Source organism: Hyla sarda, chromosome 7, assembly GCF_029499605.1.
Source record: "Hyla sarda isolate aHylSar1 chromosome 7, aHylSar1.hap1, whole genome shotgun sequence".
Taxonomy (NCBI): Eukaryota; Metazoa; Chordata; class Amphibia; order Anura; family Hylidae; genus Hyla; species Hyla sarda.
Window position 1 is genome coordinate 119,424,087 of NC_079195.1, and position 25,642 is coordinate 119,449,728.

Sequence of the window (25,642 nt, forward strand, 5' to 3'; positions counted from 1 at the left end):
GTAAGGAATCCTTCATTTTACTTTTCAGTTAGTCTGGGAGGAGGCAGGCAGACTGAAGATGCATTCCAAATTCCTTCCTGGCTTCCAGTATATAGTCAAACACTGGATCCACCACCATTCACAGCAGAGGTCAGCATCCCCCCAATTCCTGTAGAATTACCTCTTAAAAAGTTAGAGAATTCCCAGTAGCATTTCAAATTCTGAAAGGAACATGTCCTGTTCAGGCCAGCTCAGGCAAGATGGCCGCTCACATAATAGGTTAAAAATGAAATAAATAAAAAAAATTGCAATCAGAAAATAGAAACCGATCAGAAAAAAAAATGAACATGTTTTAGTATCCCACTCTAATCAGTTATAAAAAGAATAATAATTATAATAATCTGGTTAATATATTTCTTTAAAGATAATGAATAGAATTTTTTGGGTGAGCACTCATGCTATTCGATGAGGACAAGTTGTGTAAGAGTTAGTGTTTACTCAACTGACAAATTAATAGAGGTATTGTATTTATCTAACCAAAACCAAGGGCAAAGAGGGGAATTCACCAAGCTGTTTAGTGAAGTGCTTTAGACTAGTTTTATGCAGTGGGCACTAATTTATTATCTGCGACTTTTCTCTGAAAGCCTCAAAAAAGTCGCAGCACCGCGATTTACACACAAACTCACAACATGTCATTTCAGCCCTGGAAAACTGTCTAAACGAGTAGCATGGGTGTAGGAGCCGGTTAATTTATCAAGTGGTGCGCGACCTTTGGTGAATTTGGAGCAGGAAGGTATATTCTTAGGTGACTTTTCACATCTATAACAGCACATATACTGGTAAAATATTGATGAATGCCCCTCAAAGTATCTAAAAGAAAAGCCATTTTTGTAACAACACAAAAACACTCGACAAATGTGTAGTTGGATACAAATTTTTCTTTGGTCATTCTTTAAAAGATAATACATTTGGTTGATTCACAAAGATAAAGGATGACTGTTCAAGTGTAACCAGAATTACAGAGCCAAGTTGGTCCTATGACATTATAAAGTATACTTTATCATATTGTTTTTTTACCAATCAAACTTCAAGGATAAACTATACAATATATGAGGCCTAATTGTTTATATGGATGAAATTAAATACAAAACCTTAGGATTTTTCTAATACAGATCATTTCATTTTAACATTGCAGAACTAGTATGTCCTCTTCACACTGCAGGATCTCTTACAATGTGAACACAGATTGGCACAAAAAATGTAAATGATTCCAACAGTGAACATGCTTTCAGTACATTGTTATGCTTTTACATATGTTTGATACACCCAAAAGAGGACCGCACCCATTGCATATTTAATAAACTTCTAAAATAAAGCTGCATATTGGCTTGACATGGAGATATGGCTGTTTTCTTTTTAAGCCTCATGCAAAACCTGAAAATGTATTTGTCTGTTAAACCCAATATCCTAATTTCTATTCTGTGCAATACGAAGTGGATCCAGGATAAATACATTGGCTTGATGTTTTAGAATGACAATTTTTTGAATTTTCGAGTGAAATGTGCAAGCTGAAATTTTTTACTCTTCCCTGCATAGACACCATTATGCTAGTTATGAAGAATCTTTGTATTTCCTACATGCCAGTTATGCTGATATATTGATATTTAACAGTCATCAAAAAGCCCCCTCATAGTACTATATCTTGGCTTTTTGAAATCAGGCAACATTACGGGAGGAACAAGATATTGCCGTTAAATGGGTTTTCTGACCCCAGGGTTAAAAATAGCAAAAAAAAAAAAAGCTTACCCAGCTTTCAAATCCACTGCTGCTCCAGTGGATTGCAACACATGATAATAGCAGCCAATCACCAATCATAGGAGGGAAATCCATGGAAAGTCTCTGCTGTGGCCAGTCATTGGCTGACGCAGTTATGTGTCAAGAAGGCATGTCATCACCACTAGTGGCGGACCAGAAATGGTTGGTATTAGAGTGAGTGTGTTTAAAAGGCAAGTGTAACATTTTGTTATTTTAGCCCAGAAACTTTAGAAACTACTTAAAAAAAAGGTGCACAGATAGAACAACACATTGCAACAAAGTTTTTTTATGCATACATTATTATAAAAATAAGCAGTTCTGCATAGTAAAGGAATTTAGTAAGGCACCTCCTGTGTAGAAAGCTTGTTTTGCTACATGGTCTAACAGAATTTCATATCTTAACCTGAAATGTTCTGTATTTTTTTTTTAAATTAACACTCTGGGGGTAATTTATAATTCCCTGTACCAGTGCAGTGTGGCAAAATTGTGTAGAATTGTTGCACAAAAAATTGGCAAAATTGTTGCAAGCTCAGTTCCTGCTCACTGTGCACTGGTTCAGGGAATGACAAATCCCTCCTTTCTGCTAGGAAAAAGTTCTATTGGCAGAATCCTGTCTATGCGAATATAAAGGCAGCAGCTCTGTGTATTGTAAACCTGTAATGACTGCTTAAAATGTTGTACTGGGGTAACATCTGAATAATAATTTCATGTATACGATATCACTTGTGACCTTTCTTTCAATACTGTATGAGCTGTCATATTGAGTTACGTTGGTAACAAATAGACTAGATTAAGTTGAGAGCGTTTGGGCTTTTGTTAACAATTCTGTAGAATACATACACTGTCACGATTTTCCATATAACAAGACTAATTTGCTTCAGTTAAGATATAAACTGCATAATGCAAATTGAGTGCGATAAGAGAAAAGAGGCATGGTCTAGATCTGCAACTAAAGTAACATCTATAACAGATAATGGGCCTCATTTACTAAGCTGAAACCGACCAGTTTTTGTCTGGTTATTTTGGCGCAGAGTGTCTGCGCCAGTCTGCGCCTGGAAAATCCGACAAACCTGACATTGCACTCTGAAGAGCCAAAAAAGGGGCATGGTCTGTCGCAAAGGGGGCGTGACTGGCCAGAAAGGGGGTGCGGTTTCACAACCCAACCAATTTACTAATGAATACACAGAAAATCCTGTGGATAAATAGTTGGAAATATCCACCTAAAAAAGCTGGTCAGAAAATGTTCCCGACTTTTCCCAATAGTAAATAGAGAGGAATCCTGCAAGTCTGAAACAACTTTTCCCACTAGTAAAAACCCAACACTCTTAGTAAATGAGGCCCAATGTGCCAGTTTTAGGCTATGTTCACATCTGCATCAGAAACTTCATTGGGGGCCTTAGTTGCGGATTCCAGAAAATTACCAGGACAAAAGAAAAAGCAAGAAGTATTTTTTCTCTCATAAATTCCAGTGAAATGACAGGTACCATGCTGGAAAACTGACAGACCCCATTAGATGGAGTCTGTTGGTCTCTATTGGCATCCATCGTGCAGCAAATTCTTGAGTCTATAAAAACAATTGCATGTTAAATTATATTAAGTGTTAGACTAAATGGGAATCACAATACCCAATGATGGGAATCCAAATCAGTAGATAGCGGTATACCATGAATTGCTTTAACTAACTTTAACAAGTTAAGCACTACTCCATTAGAATGACTTTAATGTCATCAGTTAAATGTGCATTATCAAAAACTTTTTATATGTTGATCATCTTGGCAAAACATTAAAGGGGTTATCCAGGAAAAAACTTTTTTTTATATATCAACTGGCTCCAGAAAGTTAAACAGATTTGTAAATTACTTCTATTACAAAATCTTAATCCTTTCAGTACTTATGAGTTGCTGAAGTTGAGCTGTTTTTTTTCTGTCTAAGTGCTCTCTGATGACACGTGTCTCGGGAACCGCCCAGTTTAGAAGCAAATCCCCATAGCAAACCTCTTCTACTCTGCTGACATTTCTGCTTGTCTCGGGAACTGCACACTGTTGCCGGACAGAAAACAACAACTCAACTTCAGCAGTTGATAATTATTGAAAGGATTAAGATTTTTTAATAGAAGTCATTTACAAATCTGTTTAACTTTCTGGAGCCAGTTGATATATAAAAAAAAGTTTTTTCATGGAATACCCCTTTAACCTTTTTAATAAACTTCATAAGACCATTTTATTTCCTTTTTATAGAAATGATGGCTTATTAAATCATGGTTTTGTCCAAGCTGAAGCACAGGCATGGACAAAGTCCAGTAAGTGAGGGTGGGCTAGCACTCCTCTGTGCTCTCCCCTGTCTGAAGCGAGCGCTAGCCCACCCTCACTTACTGGACTTTGTCCATGCCTGTGCTCCATGATTTCTATAAAAAGGAAAAATGATTTTCTTATAGAAGTATATTAGAAAGGTTAATGTTTTGCCAAATGTACAACCTATAAAACGTTTTTCTATCTGACAGTGCCCATTTAAATGCAAAGGTTAGGTTAACCACTTACTGAAAAAAATACAGACTTATTTCACGTTCACATTGACAAGGTTACACTATTATCATTGCTTGAACCTTTAGACACTGAGGTTAATTTATTGAAGAGCTTTTGCCAGTGCTCTGTTTTGCACAAGAATTTTCAACATTTTTGAACTTTATGTCACTCTTGCCAAAATGAAGTCAGGAAGAAGGGCTTGGCCTCCCATAGCGCAGTGGGCTTCTTATATTTACACCAAAAAATGACTTATGTCACAGCTCAAATGTATGTAATAGCTAGCATAGATCCCCATTTATGGTACATGGGCAGCTACAGATGCACGCCCCGCTTAATAAATGTGTTGCCTCTTACTACAGTGCAGTTTTCAAGACCATAGGAAATACTGATCTTAGTAAATTACCACCTCAGTCTATAAGGACATAGCAGAACATGACATTCATTGGTTTCTTTCACCTATCCATGCCTAATAAATGGCTGCAGAAGTAACATTGAAGCAACCAAGCCAGAAAATGCATTAGAAGGTTTATGCACTCTCTACATTGAAGCAAACTAGACCTATTCCTAAACCCTCAAAGAATTAGTTTAATACATTCTAGGGGTAATACAGGGATATATGTGTAATGAGTCTATGAATGATAATCTAGTTTTATTAAGGCAGTCTGGTTTTGTTGGTCCTACATTTCTTGTTCAATTGATAAGGCCCCCTAGGTAGCATAATGCCTATAAACCCATATCACACCTGAAATGCCAGAATGTACCATTTAGTTTTCCAAGAAACAGTATTTTTGTGATAAATCTTCATATACTATATTATAGCTCTTGTATATCTGACATAAAATAACTTTGCCTTGGTCTTTTGTTGCAGAGTCTCTTGAATATAGAAATTACCTATATAAAAATATACATTTTTTTTATGGTCGGTTCCTTAATGTCCTGTACATATAATATAGACTTCATATGCTAGCCCACCAACTTCAGAACAGTCCAGGAGAAAAAATTATCAGCTTTTTCGTTGTTTAATTTTTTTTTTTTTTTTTTTGGTACTGTGATGAGCCCTCGAAGCCTCTACTACAGAGGGCAATGTCTTCGTGCTTGTAAGGATCATAAGGCGGCTCAGGGGGTGCATATGATGTCCATAAAAATACTGTGATGCGGTCAGATCATAGCCATGTTCTCAGATGTGCTGTGAGCATGAGGAGTTGTTGGAGTGCTGGTTCCTGCCTTATAGCTTTTTGGAGCCCTGCTTGCTTTTAGGAGGACCAGAAAGGTATCAGTAGAGATTGCCCCAAATTCGAAGGCAAAAGTCCCATAGTAAATTAGAACATTTATTATGAAGGTCCATTCACACAAAGCAGCCATGTGTTGAAGCACAAAGCCTTCCTGTATGAAAAGGACACCACCTGTAAAGTTAGAGTTAAGAAAATGTAACAAAATAAAACACAAATCGCATAGGTTTCTAACATTAGCACTAAACCCTAATGCAATCAAAGCAATAAACAATTCATTTGTTACCTACTTTTGGAAAATAAGGAAAAAGGTCTACAGGTTTGTCCATTTTGGGGAGTATTCATAAATAAAAATAAGCAAACATTTTGAACAAAAAATTGTGACCTTTTGAATTTTTCACCTTGATTGTCAAGTGTGGTGCAGAGCATGGCATAAAGTGGGCATGACAGGTGGCAAGGCTCCTGCGACACTTTATTTATCACAATTTACATTATAGAGGTTATATAAATCAAAGCAAAATCTACACTAGCTTAGAGCTAGATTTCAGAACGCAGCTGCCACTTAACCCCCTGATGTATTAATTGGTCTGTGCCTCCTAATAAACCAGGGAAGCGATAAGCAGACCGGAGTGTGAAATGCCAGTCTTGATAAATTCCCTCCTAAAGGTCCTTTTACACAGGCAGATAATGACCTGTTACAGGTGCCCATCCACCATATAAGTCGATCGGCACTTAAAAGACCATTCACACAACCCAGTTTTCAGGAGTGAATGGCCACGGATATTATTACTACTATCTGTAGCACATCCTCTGTTTATATGGGAAAATGCGTTGCCGACACTTTTTATGGCAATGCGATCAACCAATGAACATATTGGGTCATTTGTTGGCTGATTGCAGTGCCCTTTTACATTGGGCAATAATCAGAAGTGAATGTTCGTACAAACATTTGTTTGGCCAATAACCACCCCATAGGCATACTAAAGTGGGATAACAAAAAAAACCAGAATGAAATTTATGTCCTGGATGTACATTTATGTTATAGACTGTGAGTGACAGCTGCTATCAGCAGCCGTGCACTTGCTTTTAAACAAACAATTGCTGTGCAATTTAACTAACCCTGCAACACTCACATACTCTTTGGTGGAAAATATCAGCAAAATCCCAAGCCAAACTACACACGTAAAGTGGACTGTCCTTTACTATCCATTTTAAAAGGATACTTCGGTGTGACCAAAACATCATATATAACTGGGGCTGTACAAAAGTGAAGGGGGAGGAAAGGGAGTCTCCTACTGTTCCCCCACCATTCATCTATTTCACCTGCTTCCAAGACAAGAGCTTGGAGCAGGACCTGCCCACCTGCCACTGGATGAAAAGGGACACTGCTGTGGCCACTGATGGGCTGAGCAGGCAAGTCTTGCTCCAAGCTCTCGTCTTGGAAGCAGTTAGAAGGACGGTGGGTGAAGTGGACAGGGGATATGAAGAAGGAGAAATGCATGGTAGCAGGCTTCACACTCCAGTTTGCAGCAATCTCCATTCTACAGCCCAAGGATGGAGATCACCGCATATGCGTGCGATTCACCCTGCTTGCTCTCCTAATAAGTGGAGGTCTCAGCACAGAGATCTTAACCGATCAAAACTTTTGGCATGTCTCTGGCAAAAAATTTTTTGATAAGAGTCATAAGCCTATAAAAAGGTCCCCAAGCCTGACAAACCTAAAAGGTCATGTGAAGAGAATTCCAATGCCATTCTCGTGAACAGTCTCAGTAAGGAGCCTTAAGTCGTTTAAGACTATGTTCAAGTAAATCCAGTAAATTCCACAAAAAATTATTGTATTCACTTCAATGCAATTCCTGCAGGGGAAATTCTGCATCAGAAATTCTACTTTGTGAATGGGACAGTGGAATATCATTGAAAAGTATTGGCTTTAACCCCTTAAACCCTTCAGGACTCAGCGTTTTTCCGTTTTTGCATTTTCATTTTTTCCTCATCACCTTCTAAAAATCATAACACTTTCAATTTTGAACCTAAAATTCCATATGATGGCTTATTTTTTGCGCCACCAATTCTACTTTGCAGTGACAGTCATTTTACCAAAAAAAAATCTACGGCAAAACGGAAAAAAAGTTCATTGTGCGACAAAATTGAATCCTTTTGTAAATTTTGGGGGCTTCCGTTTCTACACAGTGCATTCTCTTTATTCTGTAGGTCCATATGGTTAAAACAATACCCTACTTATATAGGTTTGATTTTGTCGCACTTCTGAAAAAAATCATAACTACATGCAGGAAAAAAAAATTGCGCCGTGTTCTGAAGTTTGTATCGGTACCATTTTTGCATTGATCGGACTTTTTGATTGCTTTTTATTCATTTTTTTATTATATAAAAAGTGACAAAAAATACGCTATGTTGGACTTTGGAATTTTTTTGCGCGTACGCCATTGACCGTGCGGTTTAATTAACGATATATTTTTATAGTTCAGACATTTACGCACGCGGCGATACCACATATGTTTATTTTTATTTACACAGTTTTTTTTTTTATGAGAAAAAGGGGGTGAGTCAAACTTTTATTAGGGAAGGGGTTAAATGACCTTTGCTACCTTTTTTTTTTACCTTTTTTTTTTTTGCAGTGCTATAGCTCCCATAGGGACCAATAACACTGCACACACTGATCTTTTAACCTGATCCCTGCAAAGCCATAGCTTTGCATGGATCAGCGAGATAGGGGCTCGATTGCTCAAGCCTGTAGCTCAGGCTTGGAGCAATCAAAAGCCGATCGGACGTGACGAAGCAAGGTAAGGGGGTCTCCGCTCGTGTCCTAGCTGATCGGGATATAACTATCACTTTCAGATGTGGCGGTCAACTTTGATCGCCGCGTCTGAATGGTTAATAGCACGCGGCACAATGATCGGTGCCGTGCGCTGTTAGCCCAGGGTCCCGGCTATGACTAACAGTCATAGTCACGATCACGGTTTTAAACACCGTGACCGGGCTCAGGGCGCACAGGTACGCCCTGCGTCCTTAAGAGGTTAAGGACCAGGGGGTTTTCCGTTTTTGCACTTTCATTTTTTCCTTCTTACCTTTAGAAAACTCATAACTCTTTAAATTTTGCACCTAAAAATCCATATTATGGCTTATTTTTTGCACCACCAATTCTACTTTGTAATGACATTAGTCATTTTACCCAAAAATCTACAACGAAACAGAAAAAAAATATATATTGTGCGACATAATTGAAGAAAAAACACCATTTTGTAACTTTTGGGGGCTTCCGTTCCTACGCAGTACATTTTTCGGTAAAAATGACACCTTATCTTTATTCTATTGGTCCATAAGATTAAAATGATCCACTACTTATATAGGTTTGATTTTGTATTACTTACATCATAACTACATGCAGGAAAATGTATACGTTTAAAATTGTCATCTTCTGACCCCTATAACTTTTTAATTTTTTCGCGTACGGGGTGGTATGAGGGCAAATTTTTTGCACCATGATCTGAAGTTTTTAGCGGTACCATTTTTGTATTGATCGGACTTTATTGCTTTTTATTCATTTTTTCATGATATAAAAAGTGACCAAAAATACATTATTTTGGCACGTACGCCATTGACCGTGCGGTTTAATTAACTATATATTTTTATAATTCGGACATTTCCACACGCTGCGATACCACATGTTTATTTTTTTATTTTTTATTGACATGTTTTGTTTTTTTAAATGGGAAAAGGGAGGTGATTCAAACTTTTATCACGGATGGGGTTAAATGATCTTTATTTACTTTTTTTTTTGCAGTGTTATAGCTCCCATAGGGGGCTATAATACTGCACACACTGATCTTTTACATTGATCAATGATTCTGCCACTTGATTGCTCAAGCCTGGGTCTCAGGCACTGAGCAGTCATTCGGCGATCGGACAACAGGAATAAGGTAAGGGGACCCTCCGCAGAGATCCTGAACAGCTCCCTGAGCTAACTGGCATTGGTTTACTTTCACTTTAGACGCAGCATTCAACTTTAAACGCTGCGTCTAAAGGGTTAATAGCGCGCGGCACCACGATCAGTGCTGCGCGCTATTAGCCACGGGTACTGGCCGTTGTTAAAGGCCGGGCCCGACCCGCTATGACGCGAGGCCACACCCTGGCCTCTGCTTATAGTAAGGGAGAGGATTTAGGACGTACCGGTACATCCTTGGTCCTTAAGGGGTTAAATTCATGCAGAATGTTCATACATAATTCCATGCAGAAATTCTGGAGTGTGAACACAGCCTAACTACTCATTCTTTTAAAGCAACTTATTAGCATCAGAATGCAAAAGGTAGAATAATTTAAACATTACAAAAATCTTTAAAGGGGTACAGTCTTTAAAGGGGTACTCTGTCCCTAGACATCTTATCCCCTATCCAAAGGATAGGGGATAAGATGTCTGATTGCCGGGGTCCTGCTGCTGGGGACCCCCGCAATCTCCCTAGAGCGTCGGGTGCAGCACTGAAGACTCGTGAAGTCACAGCCATGCCCCCCTCCTGATGTCATGGCCACGTCCCCTATAGTCTATAGGAGATGGCGTGATGGCCGTCACCGCCCCCCTCTTATAGACTTTCATTGAAGGGGCATGGGTGTGACATCACGAGCCTCCGCCCTGCATTGGCAGTCTTCTGGCATGGAGCGAAGCTGCCTGGGATGCCGCAGCCGAGATCGCTGGGGTCACCAACAACGGGACCCCCCGATCAGATGGGCGGAGTACCTCTTTAACTCCTATATAGCTGTATTGCATGTCAGCTACTGCATTACAAATCTGTCAGTTTACATTAGACATAGATTAGCCTGATTTCCTGCTCCATTAACAGACTTGATCCATCTTGTAGAATAATTATAGAAATATATCTTACAGTGATAGCTTATGCAATTCTATACCATCGTCCACGAGAGGTTAACCTACACCTTAATGATTTGCTGCTAGTTCTAACACGTGTTCAGGTGTAACTGCATCACATGTAACACCACTGTGTATATAAATCATGTCAGAACATTATCCAATTGCACTAAAACAGTCAGACATTTCCCAATCATCTGTATCATATAATTAATGAAACCAGGTTTAATTGTTATTTTATTGTATTGTAATTTGGAATTCAAGAAGGTATTTGCTAATATAGTGCAACTAGTTGCCACCTCCTAAAAGTCTGCTTTCTTCTAGATCAGTGATCTCCAAACTGTGGCCCTCCAGCTGTTGCAAAGTTACACCCCAGCTGTCCAGGTAGCCAATGCCTGTCTGTGCTGTAGTTTTGCAACAGCTGGAGGGCCACAGTTTAGAGACCACTGATCTAGTTCAACAGAATAGAATAGCTGGGGAGGGGGGAGGGGTTGGAAGATCAGAAGCAAATGTGTTATTCTAGGATACATTCACACCTATTGTGTTTGCAGTGGATTTGATGCCATGTTTAATCATTGATTTACACAGAAATTAATATGTCCAGCACAAATCCAGTAAAATTTCTTTCAATCTTTATTATAAAGGCATGAAAACCAAACAGCAGATACCGGTAGATGGCACGAACGAGTTTGGGGCAGTCATATGCCCTTAGTCATAATGAGTTGCACTGAGCATATTGATTTCTGGCATCGACAGGCAAGGCTGTGCTGCAGATCTGTCTGAGAGTGGTCGTAAAGCTACTGGGTTAAAGGGGTACTCCACTGGAAAAAAAAATTTTTTTAAATCAACTGGCACCAGAAAGTTAAAGATTTGTAAATTACTTCTGTTTAAAAACTGTAATCCTTCCAGTACTTATCAGTTGCTGTATGTTCCACAGGAAGTTCTTTCTGTCTGACCCCAGTGTTCTCTGTTGACACCTCTGTTCATTTTAGGAACTGTCCAGAGTAGAAGTAAATATCCATAGCAAACCTATCCTGCTCCGGACAGTTCCTTAAATGGACAGAGGTGTCAGCAGAGAAAACTGTGGTCAGACAGAAAGGAAATTAAAAAAGAAAAGAACTTCCTGTGGAGCATATAGCAGCTGATAAGTACTGGAAGGGTTAAGATTTTTAAATAGAAGTAATTTACAAAACAAAACAAAAATATTTTTCAGGGGAGTACCCCTTTAATTGTATGCATGCAGACTAGTTAGACCATGTGGTCTTTTTTCTACTGAAAGTCTTTTGTGTTCCTATGATAACTTTGGCTTGATGACCCTCTGTCCGTTTTTAAGTTAATCTTTAACTATGGATTTCTTTTTGTCTTTTACATTTTCCTCCTTAGCAGGATTCTAGGATAACACAGACATTTCCAAATCTAATAGCAGAATTCAATTTAGATATTCAATTAAATCTAATGCAGCCCTATTTTTGCATGCTACAAATAAATATTCAGGATGAAGTACTATAACAAAAAGCAAAATGGAAAAGACTTCCGGTCCTGGCGCCACCATGAGGGGACTCCGCTAAAGGAGCTCCCGCTCCTCCCGGCCCTGACCGCATCTCTCTATCAGTCACCCTTGCCCCCCACCGCCCTCCCCGACAGCCTCAACACCTGACCACCTGCTCCTGGTGCTTACCTGGCTGTATGGAGCGTTATTTACTCCGCAGCCATCAGAAAACCCCGGCTCAAGATGGAGCTTGCTTGGCCTCTTCAAAGCGATCAGCAGCGCCATGTGGTCCCGCTGCTGCGAAACAGAAGCGCCAGCTCTCTCTCCTCTCATACCAGGCAGCTGCAGGATTACTCGGTGACTCGCCTGTGAGACCGCTTGCATCGCCCTCTGCTCCTCCACCTCTGCAGGTTAGAACTGTATCCGGGGGCTGCCTCATCCATGCTCCTCACTGACTCACACGACCTTAAGATGGCGGTGGGAAGGTCCCTGAACCTCCTCTCCAGTCTCCCTGCACTACTGAGGACCCACATGTCATTTTACCATCTGCTGCAGCTTCTAGCCAGCTCCTGTAAGGCTAAGTTTCCACTTGTTTTTTTTTCTGGCAGTTTTCAGAAAACTGCCATTGCAGTTTTTGAGCCAATGTCAGAAGTGGATCCACAAGGGAGGAGAAGTGTAAGTTCTTCCTTTATATGTCCTATTCCTTTTGAATACACTTCTGGATTTGGCTCAAAAACTGCAGTGGCAGTTTTCCAAAAACTGCCAGAAAAAGAACCAAGTGTAAACTTAGCCTTAGAGAGACAGCCAGCAGAAGCCCCTTCTTTACCCACTACAGCAGGCCAGCCTCTGTTTGATTTTAAAACGCTGGCGGCAAAAGTAATGTCCCAGATCGTGCCTCACTTGCAGAGGACACTGGAAGCAACCCTACAAGCTTCCTTTGATAAGCTTCAGACTGATCTCGCACAAACCCCCAGCTACAGTGGCAGAGGTTAAAACGCTGGAAAGGGGCCATGCCGATTTGTCTGCTTATGTATCGGCTCTCCAACAGGAAAAGGCTAGCCTTTGGGATAAACTAGATGACCTAGAAACTTACGCATAGTGGTACTCTCTGATCAAATACCGTCCTTTTATCTTCAGCGTGTCTGTGAAATGGAACTCTCTGATGCCCTGGGCCTTGACCATTATTGCAGGGTGGAACGGGCACACAGACTAGGTGCAGACCCTGGGATCCGCGATAACAACATAACATACATGCGATCTTCACAACCTGGGCAACAAAACCGACCCCACCATTATTGCAGTTATCTTTAAACTACTAGATTATAATGACCGCCCGGCCTTGCTACGGGCTTTCAGACAACGTTCCACCCCTCTAGTGATCCGTGACTGCCAGGTCTTAATATTTCAGGACTTCTCGGTGCCTGTGGCAAAGAGGCGCAGGGCCTTTAGTGGGGTGTGTTCTGAACTGTTCTGGCGCAAGACTAAATTTCGACTCCAATACCCTGCTGTCCTGCGTATCTTCCATGATGATGGCTCCTCTTTAGTCTTCAACAGCCCGGCTGCTGCGGAAGCCGCTGTGCACAGTCCTGCCGGATCCAGCTGCATGAGGGGGACCACACGCAGTTCCCAAGAGAAGTCCCCTTCCATCTCTCCTCGAGGCTCCGGTTCCCAGCGTGAGATCTTCTGATTCCTTGCGATCTACCCAGTGGTCACTTAATGGATGACCATTGGAGGCATTAACCGCTGACCCTCTAAATGCTGCCGCCATGGTGCCTTCTGATATGTTGTCCCACCATCCTGGTAAATACGAATGTTTGAGTCGGTCTGCTCTTGTACTGTTACCTACTACTACTCTCAGGGCCTGGGATTACTAGGGACCCCTTGTTTGGTGGGGAAGGATAGTATTTGTTGTTTCCATGTTCTTAAAAGGGGGTGTTTCCAAATGTATTTTTTTGGGGGTGGGGTTCTATGTTGCCTTTTCATACATGCATCCAGCCGGGAGGCTGCGTTCTCTATGCTGGTAGAAAAAAGTCCCTAACATGGTGTAGGATGCCCCTGTACTGTCCCTGTGCACTGAGTGTATCTTGTAAGGTTCAGTATTGCATTTTAATTTTGTCTTACTTATTTTGACCCCTAACTGTTGAGGCCTAGTACTTAGGTCTTGACCAAAGCAATGCGTGTGTTTTTTCGTGTGAGTGTGTAGTTCCACCTTCTCTCTTTCCCCATCCCCCCCTCTTTTTTTTTCTTCTCTCTCTTTCTCCCTCTCTCTATAGCCATGCACTTGATGTCCTGGAACATCAAGGGTCTCCATTCTCCCAACAAGCGAATGCAGATTCTGCGCCACCTGAATAGACTCCATCCTTATGTCGCTATGCTCCAGGAAACTCATCTGGCCACTGAGGATCTGACCCACATGGTCCAAGCTTCGGGTAGGTGCCGTTGTGGCTCCAACTATAGGAGGCAAGGCAGGCACTCTAATTCTCATACACAACAATTTTGGGGGTACAGTAATAGCCCAGGAGGTAGATCGGAAAGGCCTTTGGGTATGGGTGCATTTACGTTATGGGACTTTAACTTGTATAACTGTTATGCTCCTAATGGAGATAAATCTTATTTCCAATCTTTTGGGACAAAGCTTTTAGCTGATACTATTCCCAGCAAGGTAGTAGGTGGCAACATGAATGCTGTTGTGGTAACTGTAGAGGACAAGAAGGGAGGTTCTGCAGATCTTACACTTCCTCTACCTAGTGACAAGGTGTTTTCCATGTTTCTGGAATCCTCTGGCCTCAGGGACCCTTGGCGATTGATGCACCCGGACAGCAGAGACTCACTTTTCACATAGCCACTCTTCATGGTCCCGAATAGATTACCTACTGGTTTCCCGGGATCTATTAACTTGTGTAGCGACCTCAGATATACACATTATGATGGTTTCCGACCATTCACCTATTTCTATTTCCCTGCCTGACTCCTTCCTGTGGGGTACCGATTTTCAATGGCGCTTCCCCACCTATATGGTGAAGGATGACAATTTTACTGACTCTCTGAAAAGTTGGTGGACGGAGTTCTCCTGGTGAAACAGTGCTCATTCTTCCAATGCCCCCTTATACTGGCAATCAGCTAAATGAGTGCTTCATAGTCGCCTGATTGTCTATATGTCCACGGCAAAAAATCCCTCCACCACTTCCAAGAAGCTAGTAAGGCCTTGCAATCCGCCTACACCTCCTATATATCAGCCCTCAGCAGCAGTGTGTCAGGCATGGAAGGTGGTGGAAACTACCTATGACCTTTGTTCAGAGTGTAAATGTCTGGCTGCTTACTCTAGATTCTGTGCGGAATTGTTCCATTTCGGCAATAAGTCTGGTCGCCTCCTTGCACGTCTGGCTAAGGGCCGCAAACCTCCCCAGCACTTCTCCTCTTTGCATGACGATTCCGGGACGACACACACTGACCCAAAAAATGATTAACTCCTAGTTCTGCACCTATAACATGTCTCTTTACTCTTCTTCCCCTGCGGACATGGCTTCTGGTAAGGCGTTTCTGGAGTCGGTACACTTGCCCTCAATATCCCCTGATCACCGAGACGCTCTAAACGCGGACTTCACTGAAGAAGAAGTTCGCCGGACCATAAAGAGGGGTTCTCCGGTGAATTCTACAAAATCTTGGTTGATCAGGTGACGCCTCCTTTAACGTCTTACTTCAACCAACTCCTTCACTCCGGTTCCCTGCCCCTGCACTCTAATACTGCCACCATTAAGCTCCTACTAAAACCTGGCAAAAATCCGCTGCTACCTGACCGCCTCCATGTATTTCTATGGGTACATGGAGGAGCGTGTCAGCCGGCGCTTCGTGCGGGGTACGGCATGCCCCCCTTCCAGCCGACTGTCAGGGCCCCCGTGCAGGAGATAGCAGGGTGCCCAATGCTCGGACCCCCCGTGATCCATAACTTATCCCCTAAGTTATATTTCACCAGACTACTCCTTTAATAGCACAGTCTCATACAGCTCTGCATTCTGCTCTATAATTAGAAAATAAAATAACATTTGGGGCAGACCATTGGGGGGGGGGGTTAGGCCTTGAGCTGTGTAAGGGGCCCCGAAATTTCTGATGGCAGCCCTGCTGGAGAGCAACCGCTGTTACTGGCCCTGGACGCTGAAAAGGCATTTCATAATGTTAGGTGGGACTGGCTCGGGATGGTGCTGGACAAGATCGTCATCACCGGTCACTTTCAAACCTTTTGTATGCCTACAGGCACAAATTCATACCTCTGGCATTCTGTAACTGCCCTTTCCCCTCTTTAAGGGAAAGTGGCAGTGATGTCCCCTGTCCCCCCCTCTTAATCTGGCATCCGAACCCTTTTTACGGACAATGTTTTGATCTTTCTGAGCTGACCCAGGAGCCCATTATGCCCTTCTGATTTCCGCATTGGACCACTTTGGGACCTTCTCGGGCTATAAAATTTACCAACTGAAATGTGAACTCCTCCCACTAGGGCCCCCTAAACCTGCTTCTGGAGTACTTTGGGCATACCCAGGGATCTTGTTAAAACCTTTATGACCTACCTGGGGATTAAAATTACACATTGAACAAACCCCCTTCGTTTAAACAGACAGGACGAACTAAGTTGTTGGAGTCATTTACCAATCTCCTTTCTGGGTATATGCCATCTGATCAAAATGATCAGTTTTCCTAGACTCATATCATTACATACGTTGCCTATTGTGTTGAAACATAAAGATGTGATCTCTCTCAACTCAGTTTTTATGCACTTTATATGGGTGGGCCTGCAAATTGCTTTACAAAAATGTATGTTATATCGGGCCGATGGAGGAGTGGGATTCTGTGGAATTTGGTGTCCTGTTTACACACTCGCATTCCGTGCCTTCCCACCCATATAAAGCTCTCGACGATTAGGGACACCATCCTGATTCGTAAAGCTTACGGCTTCCCTTTTCTGCTGTCTGGGTGTCTCAATCTCTGGGGTCACCCGGAATTTACTCCGGGCAGGGAGGACAGTTTCTTTTAGACCTGGCGTCACAGGGGGATCAACTTGGCGAAGCAGCTGATGCATGCTGAGGAACGGCGATGGCTTGCACCGCGAGAATTATTAACTAACTTCTATCTGCCGCTTTCTCATTTTCTCCATGTATCTCAGTTTCTTTCTTTCTCTACCTCTAGACTTCGTAACCCATCCTCTGAAGTGTTTCCCTCCCTCTTTGAGGACATGGTAGGTCTGCAGCCTAGGAAGGCAACAATCTCTGCTTTATATACATACAGTCATGGCCGTAAATGTTTGCACCCCAGAAATTTTTCTAGAAAATGAAGTATTTCTCAAAGAAAAGGATTGCAGTAACATGTTTTGCTATACACATGTTTATTCCCTTTGTGTGTTTTGGAACTAAACCAAAAAAGGGAGGAAAAAAAGCTAATTGGACATAATGTCACACCAAACTCCAAAAATGGGCTGTACAAAATTATTGGCACCCTTTCAAAACTGTGGAAAAATAAAAAATAGTTTCAAGCATGTGATGCTCCTTTTAACTCACCTGGGGCAAGTAACAGGTGTGGGGAATATAAAAATCACACCTGAAAGCAGATACAAAGGAGAGAAGTTCACTTAGTCTTTGCATTGTGTGTCTGTGTGCCACACTAAGCATGGACAACAGAAAAAGGAGAAGAGAACTGTCTGAGGACTTGAGAACCAAAGTTGTGGAAAAATATCAACGAGCTCAAGGTTACAAGTCCATCTCCAGAGATCTAGATTTGCCTTTGTCCACAGTGTGCAACATTATCAAGAAGTTTGCAACCCATGGCACTGTAGCTAATCTCCCTGGGCATGGACGGAAGAGAAAAATTGATGAAAGGTGTCAACGCAGGATAGTCTGGATAGTGGAAAAGTAGCCCCAAACAAGTTCTAAAGATATTCAAGCTGTCCTGGAGGCTCAGGGAGCATCAGTGTCAGCGCAAACTATCCGTCGATATTTAAATGAAATGAAACACTATGGCAGGAGACAGAGGAGGACCCTACTGCTGACACAGAGGTATAAAAAAGCAAGACTACATTTTGCCAAAATGAACTTGAGTGAGCCAAAATCCTTCTGGGAAAACGTCTTGTGGACAGATGAGACCAAAATAGAGCTTTTTGGCAAAGCATATCATTCTACTGTTTACCGAAAATACAGTGAAATATGGTGGAGGTTCAGTGACGTTTTGGGGTTGTTTTGCTGCACTGGGTGCCTTGAATGTGTGTAAGGCATCATGAAATCTGAGGAATACCAACGGATTTTGGGCCGCACTGTACAGCCCAGTGTCAAGCTGGGTTTGCGTCTGAGATCTTGGGTCTTCCAGCAGGACAATGACCCCAAACATACATTAAAAAGCACCCAGAAATGGATGGCAACAAAGCGCTGGAGAGTTCTGAAATGGTCAGCAATGAGTCCAGATCTAAATCCCATTGAACACCTGTGGAGAGATCTTAAAATTGCTGTTGGGAAAAGGTGCCCTTCCAATAAGAGAGACCTGGAGTGGTTTGTAAAGGAAGAGTGGTCCAAAATTTCGACTGAGAGGTGTAAGAAGCTTATTGATGGGTATTTGAAGAGACTGATTTTTTTTTTCCAAAGTGTGTGCAACCAAACATTAAGTTAAGGGTGCCAATAATTTTGTCCAGACCATTTTTGGAGTTTGGTGTGACATTATATCCAATTTGTTTTTTTTTTCCTCTCCTTTTTTGGTTTAGTTCCAATACACACAAAGGGAATAAACGTGTATAGCAAACATGTGTTACTGCAATCCTTTTCTATGAGAAATACTTTCTAGAAATATTTCAGGGGGTGCCAACATTTACAGCCATGACTGTAGATGCTTTAATGACTGCCTTCTAAAGGTTTCCAAACATACACTTTTTGCTAAATGGGAATTGGTCCTTCAAGACTCTGATATACGTGAGCGAATACTGGAGGAGTGGGCAAAAGTCAGGACTACTGTCATCAACGAATGCGTCAAAACTTTTTTAAACTGATGCACTTTGGTTACCTGTGCTTCAATGTCTCGGCCACCCCCGCATTCCTGGACAGACTTACTTCCTGTCCAAAATGAGGTACTCCCGACACGGACTTCTACCATGGCATCTGGACTTATTCGAAGTCACAATTCTTCTGGGCACTATTATAGCTTACATTGCTATATATTGGTCCGTTCGGGTCCCCTTTACTCCTCAGGCCCTCCTGTTCCAGTCTGTCGACCCCTCTGTTGCGGAGGAGGTAGGTATGCGTTAAATCCCGAAATTCCTCCATCTCCTAGTGGCCAAACACATGCTCTTACATGACTGGCTTAAGACTGTCACACCAGCCGTGTCCGATGTTGTGGACGAACTCAAAGATTTTTTTGGAGGTGGGCAGACTGGACACAGAAAGGCACAGAGCGCACAACGTGAAGAAATACTTCGCAAAATGGCGTACCTTTTTAACTGCTTACTTCACCAATCCCCAAATAGATGCCATTGTCCTACCCTTCCGACTCACTGAATGGTATTCCTTAGCATCACTCAGTAATACTCTGGGTCCTCTCTGTTTGTCAGATGATTTTGGAGTGATACTTTTCAGTTGATCGACCTGAGACTGGAGACCTTCTTTCTTTTTCTCTCCTTCTTTCTTGAACCTTGCCCCCTTCCCGTTTGTACTGTGTCGTATGAGTGATTGGTTGGTTATATTATTTTATATCTGCTAGTCTTCTCTCTAGTTGAGATGTTGTGATTGCCATTATATATTGTTATGACCGGATGATCCTCTTATTGTGTATTTGCTTAATTGTGTGGGTACTCATGTTGCTCCTCTTTGGCCTTGTGGTTTAACTTATTTTATGCACTGTTCATCTAAAATTGAAAAAACTAATAAACAGAGTTTAAAAAAATAAAAAAAGCAAAATGGTATTAGCATATAATAGCCTAGCAGATGTTACTTTGGGTTAATATTCTGAGTACTGATACTTTATCTTATATCTATATTACATTTATGTTAATTTCCCTATCACAGGCCAATACAGCATTTACTATTATAACATTTGATACTTGCCGTCATCCAAAATGCATATGCCCTGAGTAAATATAGGTTGGAGGGCAATAGTGGATCACTTAGCTGTGCCAAGTATATATCAGCACTGCCTTGCTCTGTTAAGAGCTTCATGCTATCCAAACCACAAGTTGCAGGACAACGGGAAAGGATCTCTAATGACCTGTAAGGGGCCATATGAAATTGCAAGGGGGCTTCAAGGAATATCCATTCAAGTGAAATGGGTTAAGCTGCAGTACCAGGCACAGCTGCAAATTATTCATATGAAGCTGTTTCTGGAACAGTGTATACGACACCAGGCTTCAGCAGATGTCACAGGCCATTTTTTCCTCATGGTCAGAACCCCTCAAAGCACACACAGAAAATTCATGGAAATTCCTGGAAAACCCTTATTAGGGTCTATTCACACGGGCAGAATTTCCGCACCAATTCCGCTTCCTTGAATGGTTTCTGGCTTGTGCATATTTTGTGTGAAGTTGCTGTTGGATTGGTGCGGAAATTCAGAAGTATGGAATCACATTGAAGTTTATTAGGCTTCCATTTGAGGTGGAATTTCGCAAGCGTAAATTCTGCCGTGTGAATAGACCCTTAGGAGTCTAGTTTGCTAAAGTATTTGGGAAATACCTATTGAGTATTACGGGTCCATACCGTACCTTTGATTTTGCGTGAAGACACAAATTTGAATAAAAAAAAATTAATGCTTATTAAAAAGGAAATCTGTCACCAGTGTCACCTGCACTAACCTGTCGGTACAGACAGGTAGTGCAGATGACACTGAAGACAATGGTACTTACCTTGTCCCGTTCCATGGCGGGGATTTCCGGTAATCTTGTCTGTTATCTCCAGCTCCGGGCACCCGGCTTGGGGCATGGGCGGAGCTTAGTGATATCACCGCTGCTGCTCTCTGCTGGGTCCCACAGCTAAAGAACGCAGCGGTGACTTCACTAAGCTCCGCCCGTGCCCCAAGCCGGGCCTGGAGCTGGAGCTAACAGACAAGATTACCGGAGATCCCCGCCACAGAATGGTACTGACAGGTTAGTGCAGGTGACACTGGTGACAAATTTCCTTTAAAGGAGATATTCTCCCAAAGCAGGAACTGCTGTATATTGCAGGATTCCCTGTTCATGTACAGTATTGAGCAGCAGCCTGGTAAATGTCCAATGTAATATATGTCATTTTGCACCTCTAAGAATTGTGCACCCAGGCAACTGCCTCTGTACCAATAAGAGAAAAAAAAACATAAAAAAAGAGGGAAAATAAACTTATGCTGTTAAAGTCTTCCAAAAAATGCAGCGAGCCTAAACAGATTCAAAGTCTGTTTATTGTCAAGTTTCCTGGAGAAAAGTATTTGAGTCCTCTGATAAACCCCAGATAAATACTCTTATAAAATTCTTTAACCCACTTAATCCAAAGAGATTAGTACAGCCTGGTACTCCTGATGTTGTGTCTCCTGTATGAAGCCACATGCAGGGTGAACACCAAGCAGTTTCAAAAGGGGCTGAGCACTTGTTATGCATGCTATAAACCACTGCTATCTCGTAATCCATGATGCTAAAGTGGGGATATCAGTCCTGAAGTCTAAAACCTGGATTGACAGGTAGTTTACATACAGCATGTCACCCATTCAGAGTTATTACATGGGGTGATTATTGACTAAATGTCAGCTGATTGGATCCTTTTGGCCTACTTAAAGTTCATCACGCAGTTCCCTGTGTAATATGGGATGTGTTGTCCACAGGTTACTGCAGGAAGGGGCCACACAAATGATCCAGTGATCGTTCGCTTTGCCAACTCTGCAAGACAACATGGTAAATTTTTATTCTACTAGATCCAGCTCATGGAAATAGTGTAGAAGTCTCCAGTATTTTCATCCAGCCACCTCCAACTGATATGGATATGACAAGGAAGGCAAAATGACACTTTTGGCCTCCACTAACTAATGGCGTTGAGGCTATGGATCCGGGGCCTATTCTGACGCCTATGTTAAGCAGACACTGTTTAGCGCAGCCTTCAGCTAATATCAATCACTTACAATATACATGGGCTACAGCTTACGATGTCCAAGAAACAAAAACATACTAAAACTGTGTACTATAATGCCACCCTTATGGTACATAGCACAGCATTGCTAGCACAGACTTGCCAAAAGTTCGACATTAGACAGCAAAGTAGCATCCAAGTGGTGGGGAGTATACATTTTATACTCATCTCACTTAGAGATAAATGTGCTACCTATAGGAGAGACTGAAGAATCTGATCTATAAATACAGCCAGTCTTACCAGAAGTGATCTGAACATTCACCAGACTGCTTGCATACCATGAGAATCAAATGTGAGGCAGTCAATATTTTGTTGTGTTTCCCAAAGGATGTTCTATAAATAGAACATAAGTAGTCAGAATCTTACTGGGATGTAATATAATAATAAGACAGCTCTTTGTTAGATTACAAGCCTAGATTTAATCAGGACAATAGAATACAAGAGTGTATATTTAGAAAATCTACACAGGAATCACCTTTGGGGGTTTGGGATGCAAGTATCTATCTTAATTCAATTCTATATATTTAGGTTTTGATGACGTTTGGGTTTTCTAACTTAAAAAAAAAACATAGAAGATTGAGGTTAGAAAAAAGACCATCGGTCCATCTTCTCTGCCTTTATATTATGGCTGGGCTACTCGAATCAAAGACATTCAAGAAGTTGTCCATAAGCTGCTCCTGTGTTGTCTGGTCTGTGTGCTTGGGTCATTGTTGTAGGTGAACCTTTAGCCCAGTCTTGGTCACCTCTTAACAATCCCTTTTCCCAGATTACTTAGTTTGTTGAGGCAGCTAGCACTAGGAAGAGTCCTTATTGTTCTAATCTTTTTCTATTTAAGGAATTCTATTTTACCATTTTTCATTATGGGGTATTAAGTGAAGAATGATGGGGGGGGGGGGTATGTAAGAGGGTCTTAAAACTTTCTGAAAGATTTGTGTATTCTATATTCCAAGCATAATTACATTCACTTACTGTGGATTTACCAATCACATTTGTTAAAGGTTTTTCCCAAGCACTTACTAAAATAATTTTTGACATTACTTCTGTTCTTCCCCAGATCACCTCATCCCGCGTCCCCTTGTTTTTCCACATAACATTTATAAACTTTTATTTTTATTTTTTTATTTTTTTTACAGTAAAACTTACAAATGTATTTTAGTGTACTGAGCACCCTTATAGTTATTGCATGCTAAAGGAGTACTCAGGATCAAAAGTTATCCTCTTTCCACAAGATTATGAGAAAGCCCCTTTGAGTGACAGCTCTAACATCCAATCAGGAAAAGGCTAGAGCCAACACTCAGGAGATTTAGTATGAAGGTTCGACCTTTCAGGGACTTGCTAGATACTACAATACCTGTGTTTTTTGTAGTTTTATCTACATGACTGGAACCCTAGTTTTTTTTTACTTCTTTCCACATCATCTATATAAGGCTGTGAGAAGTTTGAGCATTCAAGGACTGACAAATGTACAAAAATGTCCAAGTGAGGAAAATGTCTTAATATCTGGTGACCAAGTAGATAGCAATTCTCATATTTCAAAGTTGAGACCTTAAAACAAACAGTTTTGCAACTTTAGATAACTTAGGCACCAGACTTTTGTTATTTTTCCCCAAATGCATTTTAATGTATTTCTTTATTGAGGCCAACTGAAGTCAAGCTGTAACTGTTCAGTTAAGCCAACACAGACTTTGGTCAGACAACAAGTGAGCAAAGACCAAACCTTAGTAGTTATGACACATTTTGATTTGCCCTGTTGCCTGCTGAAATATGAAGAGGATAAATAAATAGTTTTAAAATGGGTAATTTAGTAACCACTTTCCAGGTGAATATCAACCTTCTACACGCAGTATATTCTGTTACATGTCAGATATCTTTAATCATTGCCTAAGTGACTCCTGGAAAGTATTACTATGTATATGCAGGTGATGGGTCACAGAAAAAGATTGGATGTTTTATAAAAATAAAAATAAAACTGTGCAAATCTGTTCTCTACCCATTGACAAGAGTAGCAGACAGGGGAAAAGTAAAAAAAAAAACACCACCAGCTGTTTCTAATCTGGGACAATCCCACACAACATTGTCCAAACACATTAAGAGCAGCAGAACGATTGGGGCCTCTACAGGAAAAATCACTCTTCTTTCCAAGCTTATTGAATGGCATATCAGCCTGATTATGCATTAAATCTTATGGGTAACAACCGATGTGGGGGTATGGCGGAGACTATGTTTGTAGTTTATTCACAGTTCTGTTATAACTGTAGAAAGGCTGGGCAGATTTGCCATTCAGTGTCCCAGTAAAACTGGGAAACAGGATAATGTGGATTATGGGGATTGTTAAAGGGGTATTCCGGGCAAAAACATTTTATCCCCTATCCAAAGGATAGGGGATAAGATGTCTGATCGCGGGGGGCCTGCTGCTGGGACCCCCCGCGATCTCCCTGCAGCACCCGCATTCTGCATCTCTAGATTCGGAAACCTCCAGGTTTCTGGGACTGGGGACATGAAGTCACGCCACACCCCCTCCATTCATGTTTAGACATGAATGGAGGGGGCGTTGCGTGACGTCACGTCCCTAGTCCCGGAAACCTGGAGGTTTCCGAAACTGGAGATTCAGCACCCTCATAGAATGCGGGTGCTGCAGGGAAATCGCGGAGGGGTCTAAGCAGCAGGCCCCCCGCGATCAGACATTTTTCTGCCCAGAATACCCTTTTAAATACAAAATCGATCCAAATACATTTCTCTCTTCTTTCCTAAACTGTGCCATAGTTTTGCATTTTCATTTCTCAGAAAACCATGTGTAAACTGTAACAGATCTGCTGATTTCTATATCTACTTCAATAAATTCCCCTCCTTGATTTAAATTGTGCATACCTAGCCAGATTTAGCTTTCAGGAAGCTGAGAATGCACAAGGAAAAAGTATGTTTACGTGTGCCATTTTCTCAGTAACGCTAGGTTAAAGTTGCAATGTGCTAATTCAGAGTGTTTTTTTTTTTTGATCGGGGCCCAACGGGTGTCTTATTTTACAGGAATTGAGCAGAGAAAAGAAAAACAAGGACATGCAGCATTATTTTTTTCTCCGCTCAACTCCCTTCCTTCCGACAGACTCAGCTAGAGAGCTCCCTTTAGCGGAGCATGGCAACAACAATGAGCCTTTATTCTGCAGTAAGTTTTACACAAAAATACTGAAAATATAGCCATAGTTGCTCTACACAAACCAGTAAGAGAAATCAACTCCCCTATTCCAAATTCCTGATCCTCTGATGCTCTGTGTCAGGTCCTACAGGATTGCACAAATAATAGACTAAAAGAGAATCTGTGGCCAACCCAACAAAACTGAGATTTCACCATCAATAAATAGCTTAGTGTGATAAAACACCTTTTTACAGAGCTGACTCGAGCCAGGCCTTACCCAGAGATGGAGGGGTCTGGATTAGGGATCGACCGATATGGGTTTTTTAGGGCCGATACCGATAATCGGTGGAGGTTAGGGCCGATAGCCGATAACTTATACCGATATTCCGGTATAAGTTATCGGCTATTTATCCCCCCGCGACACAGCTGCAGATCATTGATTTAAAGTGGGCGCTTTAAATCAATGCACTGCAGTGGCTTTTGCGGTGCCATA

The 25,642-nt window shown here is 41.6% G+C and overlaps 1 protein-coding gene across 2 annotated transcripts in view; it reads right to left on the bottom strand.

Moving 5' to 3' along the window:
* Positions 1-3,952: 3,952 nt before the first annotated feature.
* The window catches only part of LOC130282380 (transmembrane protein 150A-like), a 179,465-nt gene continuing 157,775 nt past the window's right edge, over positions 3,953-25,642 (bottom strand). For both annotated transcript variants that reach the window (XM_056530572.1, XM_056530571.1), the window contains one exon: positions 3,953-5,719. In XM_056530572.1, coding sequence (XP_056386547.1) covers positions 5,475-5,719 — 245 coding nt within the window. In that variant the 3' untranslated portion in view covers positions 3,953-5,474. The remainder of the gene's footprint in view (positions 5,720-25,642) is intronic.